General features: G+C 38.2%; 1 protein-coding gene across 3 annotated transcripts in view; it reads right to left on the reverse strand.

The window, feature by feature from the left end:
• The window catches only part of HCRTR2 (hypocretin receptor 2), a 122,627-nt gene extending 117,569 nt beyond the window's left edge, over positions 1–5,058 (reverse strand). The window contains exon 1 of one of the 3 annotated variants that reach the window (XR_004027889.1): positions 4,457–4,715. Coding sequence is in view for 2 of the 3 variants with exons in the window: in XM_030803183.1 (XP_030659043.1) it covers positions 4,457–4,679 (223 nt within the window). In the remaining variant the exon portion in view is untranslated. Of the gene's footprint in view, positions 1–4,456 lie in introns of all 3 variants that reach the window. The other 2 variants (XM_030803183.1, XM_030803184.1) reach the window with 2 other exon arrangements.
• Between the last annotated feature and the right edge of the window lie 5,161 nt (positions 5,059–10,219).

Genomic DNA, 10,219 nt, shown 5'->3' on the forward strand with positions numbered 1-10,219 from the left:
CCTGTGTAGGAAAGGATGGGTTTACAAACACCCACGAAACTAAAATGGGCATTCGGAGAAGCAGAAAATAAATGTCTCCAGGCTTAGGAGTAACATGAACTTGCAATTCTGCCACTTACATATCTGACACAAGACTAACTCTGTAGGAAGCAAACCCATTACAAATATTTCCCCATTCCACACACCTAACTTGGGTAAACTGTTATTAGGTAAATTACTTCATGGATAATGTATTTTAACTATGAATACTTCACAATGTATTTTAACAATGTATGAGTTAAATCAACATATTACCAATGTGTGTGTTATTTAAAACATTAGTAGTGATAGACCTGCCTGTCAACAGCCTATTAACAACTCAAAAATTCTAAATGAATGGGACCCAGCACAGGCAAATTTAAGTTGAGAGAGAAAGCAAACTATTCCAATAGTTAGGAATGGCTTTCATTTAAAGGCAAGAAGGCAATGTTAAGTAATCAGTATGAAGGAGATGGGTGGGTGGAGCTAGTGTGGAAGAGGAGAGTAATGTGTGCCAACACCATGTTATTCACACCTTTTAGGAAAATATGCAATTAAGGAAAAGGCTGGGGCAGAGGCCATAAAGAGCTACAGAGATACAGACTGGCCATGAAGGCAGAAGCTGGCTATACACCACATCACAAAAAGTTCAGTCATGAAAATTAAGGGATAAAAATTGACATTAATTAGTGTCTATGTGTCAAGAAAAATATGTATGTGCCTGTGTCCCTTTATATGTCTTTATAGAGGGTATATGTACATTATATCCTGATACTATTTCTATAATGCAGGCATTATCAATCTTAATTTGTAATTATAAAAAAATTGACTTGGATAGCTCAATAACTTGCACACCAGAAGCAAGAAGCATAGCTAGACTGATGTTGACATTTATTACATATTTTCCCATTTTCCATATGGAGACAACAACAGATATGATAGAAGTATACCAGGTGAAACATATGATATCTTTGAATGCAGATATGAGAGGCAGAAAATTGATCATTTTCCCCAGGTACTTAATGTTTAAACTGACTAGAACACATTTCTCCTTAAAATTGTCATTCAAGGAATCAGGAGTAAAGATTAACATCAGTCACATTTCTTTACATTTCCCCAGTGGCTCCCCTGATATACACACTAGTTTTAGAAAATGATAATGCTCACAATATACCAATTGAATAAGCTGATACATCTACTTAGCTGTAGTAGAAGACATAGTTAGGAATAGGTTATAGGTGGCATTATTCTGAAGATACTGAAAAGATACTCCTTCCAAAAGGAACCTTACCCTATGCTCCTTCCCTAGAACTTGAAATTTCACAATAAACATGCTTACAGCTTTTCATTGAATGTAAATACTCATAACATTCTATTTAAAACTTCACTCCCCCAGGAAACTGCTTTCCATCTTTGGAAAGAGTATATGAGAGTGGAGAAGTGGCATAATGATAGAGAGGGACTATGGGGAGAAGGAAAAGAGATGAAGACAATCAAGACATTGTCATGCTACTCATAGCATATCCTATTACATCACTTCACGAAAGGACATTGTGGGGAAGACGACTTCTAACTGATGGCATTATATGTGTAATCCCAAAAAGGATGAGATTTTCCAAGTAGTTATATGAAAGTACAAATGGTGACTGGACCTGAAAGCTCAGTGATTACATCTGCTGCCTACACTGTGGTATTTTACCTTCATACTTAATATTGCATCTTTATTTTGCATAAATCATGTGACATCCTGTCCTACCACTCTATGTGTAAAATTACTTATACCAGAGGGGCAAAAAAGCAATTCTCAATCTAATTCACTTTGCAAATTTGACAGTGACATCAAAGAGCAGGAAGTTGTCTGTGAGTAACAACACTACTCGTTTGTTTAAATGTCAAACCTAAACCTCATCAACTTTCAGGCAGTATGTCAGAAAAGAATGCATTTCAGTTCAACCAGAGAGGATTTCAGTGTTATTCAGTCCTGAGGAAAATAGCTGTCAGTTTCTTTAAGGCAGAGTGCTTTGAGTAAATCTTTCTTTCTTTTTAGGCTGAATGGAATTGGCCATTTCAGCACTTGGGGCTGTGGACAGTGCTATCTTCCTTGACGTTATGAAACAAGTAGCCTTACTGTAGAGGTGTTTCCTTCTTGAAACTAAAACTCCCCAGCTAGCAAACATGTATCCCTAAACTTTGCAATTAGGATATGGAGACTATTCACTACAAGGTCTGTGCAAGGTAAAAATGCAATAACAGCAAAGAAGAGCACATTTTACTACAAAGATTCAGCCTAAAATTAAAATAAGGAAGGCAAATAGTTACTATTCATAGCTATTCATAAAAAAATTACTGCTTCTCTGGACAGGTTTTTGGTGAAGAGAATGACAGTGCCATTAATCCCTCATTGTGCTTTATTGGCTGTGGACATTAATGCAGGGGAGAACAGGAACACATCCAATAGGCTTGCAGACAATCAGGGGCAGAGAATCTATTCTCTATATGCTTTCTAGCTCTAGAGTGGAATAATAATAGAGAATTCTGGATCTGAGGTCAGAAAAAATGGAGCTGAATCTAAATTATGTCCCTTAATACGTCATTTTATTTCTCTAAGTCTTGTTTCTTCTTCTGGCTAACGTGGGTTATTTTGATGTTTAAGGGAGAGAATGTACATGAAGGGTTCTGGCACACAGTAGGTACTCAATATATGTTCAATTTTGATTATTCATTTATCAATAAGTGTTGGCATAATGCAGTAAAATGTTGCTATGCTGGTAGCCATGTGTCTTAAGAGATGTAATCCTAAGGATGGGTAACAAGAAGAAGGAAAGCAAGATTGGGATTATTATCAACAGAATTATGTTTATAACAACAGTTCCAATCCTGTGTATTTCCACTTTTGTTTCATTTTGTTAGTATCCCAAAAAGATTTCCTTTATTTTTACTTTTAAATCAACCAAAGGAAAACAGTCTAAAAATAATATTTAAAAATGTACTAAAGTTCTCAGCGGTTTTTTGTCTCCTCAGATAACATTCTACCGACTCTCTGGAGAACTCCTCTCATTCACATACTATCATCTATTCTGCCTGCTGAGTTGGTGAGAGACTACTTGGGATGATTTCTACCCAGACCAACACACTTGGGAGAGAAGGTCAAAATCAGGCTAGTCTGAAAGCCTGATAATTTCCTTGTCAGTCCCTATTGCAGCTACAACTTCTTTGCTTTTGACTGCAAAGCCTTCCAGCCTATCTCACCTCACTCACTTTCTTCCCCTTTTATAAATGAAAATCAAGAGCAACTCCTAGCCTCCTCCATCTCCTGTCATTTTCAGAAGAGACTTCCTCCACACTGCCCTCTGCATGTGAAAAGTCTCCCAGCCTTCTACTCTTCATTCATCAAGGTACACTCTCCTTCCATTCACAATTTATTTCAAGTTATCCCTCCCTTCCAAAGCCTCTTTTCTGGAGGTATATTCACCAACTGCCCTAATAAATTCCACCATCGCACTCACCATGTTGCCAACTCACTCCCTCCCCAACCCTCAGAAATTGTTTAGGGGGAGGGGGATGGGGGTCGAGGAAACCCATGTTTGCATACAGACCTAGACAGGGACAAATAGTCCAGCATTAAGCTTAGTCTCATCTTTGGGGAAAACAAAACAAAACAAAACAACAACAACAACAAACAGTTGATGTGAATAATTCCTGAGCCTGGCAACAAGCAGACTGAAAAAAATAAAAAACAATATTTGGCTGAATGGATGTATGAATGAATGGATGGATGGATGACTGAGATCTCTGTGGTACTTTTCTCCGATGCCCCTCCTTCTCCTTGCTCCAGGCATGGATGCTGTTTAATTCAGCTTCTATGAGTGAGTGCACTTCCCTGCTTTGCCTCCGTCTCCACTCCCTGCTGGTTCATTACCACCTCTTGAGTGGAGACTAAACCTCCTCGCCAAAGGGCAATACCAGCTAGCTCACAAATGCTTTGTGACTTCCAGAGCCACAGAGAGCTTGCTCCTTAGGGATGTAGCTTTGCATTCTGCCAGCTCTGCCTCGTCCCAGCCCCCCTGAAACACCCAGCCACGTTACACAAAGGGATGACTGACTCCCCCACCCACACACACACTCACTCAACAAAATCCACCTGGAGATCCCTGCCGCGGCCCCTCTCCCTGCGCTTGTAATCTAGGTGCTCGAAAAAGAAACGCGGTTTCCCCGTTATTCCTGCAACACAGGGAATAACCTTTCCAGGGCTCTGTCCTGGTTCGGAAAATCAGAAAACTTTTTATTATTATTATTATTTTATTAGAAAACCCCATCCGAGAGCAGCGACCTCTTTGTTTGCTTCCCAGGGGGAGGGAGGGGTCTCTTCAGAGCCTTCTCAGCCCGGGGAGGAGTGGGGGTGATAGCCCCTGGGAGGGCTGCCCGGGAGAACACTCACCCAGGACGTTCCCAATGAGAGCCACGACGAACACGATGATGTACCCGGCGATCAGGACCCACTCATATTCTTTCGGGTGCAGGTATTCCCTCCACAGGTACCGCAGGAATTCTTCGTCGTCATAGTCGGTGGGGTTTAAAAAGGGCTCTTGAGTTTCATTCAGCTCCGAAGCAGATGACCAGTTGCGACAAGGGGGGGAGTCCTCCAATTTGGTGCCGGACATCACGGGCTCAAGTCCGGTTCCGCTCAATGCTGCAAGCTCCTCTCTGCCTGCCCCATGAGCACTGGTGGTTTGCGGTGGGAAAGGCTGCGCGGAGAGGCGACAAGGGGCTCCCTAGCAGAAAATGACGTGAAAAGTTACTGAGCCAATGCCTCCGGAGTCTTCTGCCGGGCAACTTCTGCGGCGGCTTTGCTGTCTTTACAGGCGATGTTACACCGGGAAGAGAGGCAGATGGGGAACTAGGGACCCGGCACTGGAGGCTGCAGCAATCACGCCAGGAGGAGAAAGCTACCTCCGGCTCAGCTGAAGCTCAATTACTCCTCATTCCAGCACTCAGTCCGCAGCCCACAGCCTCCTCCCGCTCGGAGGGAGAGCTGAAGCTGAAGAAAAAAAAAAAAAGTAATGAAAATTAATTTAACCTGTGTTTTTGTTGGGGGGGGGCGAAGAGTTAAATCTCTCTCTTTTTCTACTTATTTTCTCTATTTTTACGTGCACTTGTTATAAACCATGCACAGACATGCATCAGTCTGTGGATATGACAAAAACGTCAACATACAGTTAATACAGAGCATGTTGATACATTTGTCTTTGTAAAGCAAATATAAAAGTAATAAGGAGGCGCCTCTGTGTTTCTCAAGCAGGACAATGAAAAAGTCATTCCAGGCAAATACTTTAACATTTAATATAAACTTATTTTAACATTTGACATTTGCCAACTTAGTACTCGCCGAGTCTTTAAGACATCTCCGTCTTCGCTTTCTCCTTAAAATTTGAGAATGAGACTGTTTTTAAATTGAAGGGTCTATTTAGCTGGAATTTGTATTTGCGATAGTTAAGTGTCATATGAAATACAGCAACAAATTCTTGAAGGACGCCAAGGATCATAAATATGATCATAGTTAATGTTGTCAAGCAAGACAGACCACCAATATACTAAACGATATTAAACATTCATTGTAGGATGTAGTAATCTAAGCAGAAGTGCACTCTCTCGTAAATACCACATCCCATTGGGTCTTTCTTCCCATTGATTCAGGGCTGATGTCACCTGCCATTCTCTCATGCATTGGTTTTGTCTCTAATAATAAGTATTCTAGCATTTGTCAGAATGTGAATTCATGATCCTTTTATTCTTAATAAACATGGTAAAAATATTGCATTTGAGTAATTACCATCTTGCACTTGAGAAGAGCCTGAAAATCTTGTCTGAACTTCAGCTTAAGGGTAGAAGCCTCCTGATAACATTGCTGAAATGTCCCCATCTAGCTTGAATGTGACCACCACAATTCACTACTTCCACCCTTATGGGAGTGCTCTAAAGGTGAGAAAACTGTTTCTTACATTAAACCAAGGTCTTAAGCCACGATTTGCCTTTTTGAGACTTTTACCTCTAATTCCTAGTTTGCATCTTGGTACTACACAGAATAAATCTTCCACATGACAATGCTTCACAGATTCAAAATAAACATCACAGCCCCAGCACTCCTTATTATGCCCTCATGTTTCTTTTTTTAGTATTTTTCTTTTCAGTGTTGTTCAAGTGACAGTAGCTTCCAACTACATCTGTTTGGTCTTCCTTTAGACAATTGTCCATCTCTTGCAAAATATTTAACTGGGAGGAAGTAACAATAATATGGTTTGAGTTTTGCCAGTGCAAAAAGTACATTATTCTTCGGATGCAACCAATTTTTATATGTAATTATTTTTTCAACACACACAAGACATTGATGGTTTACACTGAGATTTAACTACCCCAACCCCTCCTCCAATCATAATTTTTCATATTTGTTTTGTACTTTATGGTTTATAAAATTATTTCATATGCATTTTTAACCCCCTGAGGGCTTAGCTATTACTAACCCTCTTTAATAGATGAGGAAGCTGTTCCTGGGGAAATTAGATGATTTACGAAAGATCAATGGATTAATCAGCAGCAAAACCATCTGTTCTTTCTTCTATTTATAGAATACTTTTTGGGACCTAGTACTTCTGTTATTGTATAGATATCATGTTTTATGAGAAATACTGTTGTATTTCCCCAATCTGCACTAATTAAATTTCTTTTTAAGAGGAGGGCATCAATGGGCATTTTATTATTTTACCAAATATTTCCTGAGGGTTATTTTTCCACTCTTAGTGATACAAAGTTAAATGGGTTGCTGTTTCCATGCATTTTACTTTCTAGTTAAGTTAGATTAAAAAAAAAAAACAAACTAACAAATACATAGGGAAAACATTAGGAAGAGATAGATGCTATAATGCAAACCAAACAGGATGAGGTGATGATGAGTAGAAAATCCCAAAGGTCACATTAGAAATGATTGGTCAAAAAGGCTCTGTTAAGAGATGATATATAAGAAAAAGACCCAATTAATATGTGCATATATTAATTTAATTCGGTTAATTTGAAGTTTAAACAGACCTTAAATTCTAATGCTATTATCCAAAACATTAGCCATTTCTCCAGACCTGTTGTCACCAGTAAATTTGACAAGCAGGCCTTCTGTGGCTTCGTTCAAGTTCATTGGTATAAATCTGTCAACTTTATACTCTGATACAATGTCTTCCTCTGATTTATTAATATCTGCATTTTACTCTTCCACGCACTATTCATCTCAAAGTGGGAAAGGTTGTTGCAACTTAAGTTCGGATCTATATTCACTAACATCTGCAAATTCATTGTCATTGACAATCTATAAATATGGACCCAGTCTGCTATTTCCTAAGTAGTCAGTGTCATTTCCTAAGTAGTCGGTGTCATTAGCTTTCATTTTGTGGCACTTCAACTTGTCTATACTTCAGTCTTCTCTTCGTAAATCTTCTACCTACAATTAATCATCACAGTAAATTGAAGTTATAAATAAGGAGAAATGAAAATATTTTCAAGATTTTATCCTGATACCTGCTTTATTTTATGACAAGCTGAATTTATCTTGATCTTACAAATATTCCATTTCCTTCTATCTATGATTTCTCTGGTGCTTTCTTCTAAATAATGTGGTACTCCAATGTCATAAAATATTCACTTAAATCTTCAAATTATTACTTGTTTTCTTTTTTGCAAGTGCATCATAGATAATAAATATTATAATATTAATTTTTGATGTGAACATCTTCCTTAGATCTTTTGATATCTTTTGAAATATAAGAAAGGAATTTCTAGTTCTTAGGTATTACTCTTCTCTTCAATTCAAATATTTCTGCTGGATGTAGGGAAAAGGAATCAATCCATTTCACAAACACAAAAGGAAGCTCTAAATTTGTCCCGTGATATCCCCTTAAGGTTGTTAAAATTAAATGAATTGATATTTTTAGACCAGTGCCTGATATAGAAAGTAATTGGAAAATGTTTGTTAAATGACATTTTAAAAATATGTGATATCCCTGGCCATCGGAGAAATGCAAATCAAAACCACAATGAGATACCATCTCACACCAGTTAGAATGGTGATCATTAAAAAGTCAGGAAACAACAGGTGCTGGAGAGGATGTGGAGAAATAGAAATACTTTTATACTGTTGGTGGGACTGTAAACTAGTTCAACCATTGTGGAAGACAGTGTGGCAATTCCTCAAGGATCTAGAACTAGAAATACCATTTGACCCAGCCATCCCATTACTGGGTGTATACCCAAAGGACTATAAATCATGCTGCTATAAAGACACATGCACACGTATGTTTATTGTGGCACTATTCACAATAGCAAAGACTTGGAGCCAACCCAAATGTCCAACAACGATAGACTGGATTAAGAAAATGTGACACATATACACCATGGAATACTATGCAGCCATAAAAAGGGATGAGTTCATGTCCTTTGCAGGGACATGGATGAAGCTGGAAACCATCATTCTCAGCAAACTATTGCAAGGACAAAAATCCAAACACCGTATGTTCTCACTCATAGGTGGGAACTGAACAATGAGAACACCTGGACACAGGAAGGGGAACATCACACACTGGGACCTGTCATGGGGTGGGGGGATGGGGGAGGGACAGCATTAGGAGATATACCTAATGTAAATGACGAGTTAATGAGTGCAGCACACCAACATGGTGCATGTATACATACGTAACAAACCTGCACGTTGTGCACACGTACCCTAGAACTTAAAGTATAACAAAAATAAATAAATACATAAATATGTGATATCCTATTGCAAATATTTGCTATACATATCAATTAGTCTGTGTTAATGATAGTTAACATCAATGTACATTTCAAAATAGCTAAAAGAGAGGACTTAACATGCTCCTAACACAGAGAAATAATACATACTTTAGGTAATGGATACTCTAAATACTCTGGCTTGACCATTACACATTCTACGCATGTAACAAAATATCACGTGTACCCTATAAATATATACAAATACTATGTATAAATAAAAGGTAAAAAAGAAATGTAGCTCACAACATTCTGAATAATTCTGTTTAAATACCTAGGTTAAATTTTTCTTGTCACTTATTTTAGCTCTTTCACTAACTGGAATATATCAAAAATGAGACGGAAAAATAAATCTCAACTCAGGTATTTTTTTTTCTTGGTGGTTATAGGTAGGTTGTTTAGAGATCTTATACATGGGCTGTCCCAGATTTTATTTTCTTATTCCTGGTGAGAGATCATCTTTTTTGCAGGCACAACTTTCTATATGCATTTCAGTAAATGTATCTGAGTATCTGTTGTGTGTCCAGGAGTTCGGCTAGGAGCTGGGGTATAAGGATTAATAAGACTAGTCAGCCTCAATGATCTCTCAGTCCATTGGTGACCTGGAAATGTTGCCATTATTAAGAAACTCTGTGAAGGTAGAGAGATGCAGAGTGGCATGGAAGCATGAAAGAAGTTGCTTTCTTTCCTTTGCTGTTGGAATGAAAATGAAATCAAGTCTAAGTACTGTTGGTAATGACGATACTGAGCTTATATATTCCCAAAATAAATGCATTAGCTTTGCAGGAAGTTATCTGACACCTCTAGGCTCCAAATACTACATTTTAAAAAACAATATGGTCTTCAGCTAAATTCTTCTAGAAAAGTCTCAAATCACAGGGGGTCTAGAAATGTATAAAAAGGGAAAAGGGGACTTACATAACATGTGTCACTGTATGCACTTTCGGTGGGCTACAGAGAATGAAATAACCTCATGCCCTAAAAGATTAGGCCATGAACAATCAAAGCTACTTGTCACAAATTACCACAAACATTTGTGTCTCTCTGTCTCTTTTTCCTCCAATCTTTCTATTACCTCCCATGCCCTGTTTTAATTATGTCTCTTTTCAGACAAGGTTCTCTTCATTCCATCTTGCCTCCTGTCCTGCATTATTAGATCTGATATTTTCCCCTTATGTTTTTTATTCAACAAATATATACGAAGTTCCCATTATATTCCTATGTTATGTTGAGCATAGATAAACATTCTTCCTGTCTTATTTAGTGTGTCGTGAAAAGCACAGAGTAGCGGGCAAATAATTTTGGTCAGTAAAGCAAATGCTCTAAGGTATACACCTAAAAAGGTCTGAAAATGCAAGCAGAAGAGACCTCTATT

Source organism: Nomascus leucogenys, chromosome 22a, assembly GCF_006542625.1.
Source record: "Nomascus leucogenys isolate Asia chromosome 22a, Asia_NLE_v1, whole genome shotgun sequence".
Classification (NCBI taxonomy): domain Eukaryota; kingdom Metazoa; phylum Chordata; class Mammalia; order Primates; family Hylobatidae; genus Nomascus; species Nomascus leucogenys.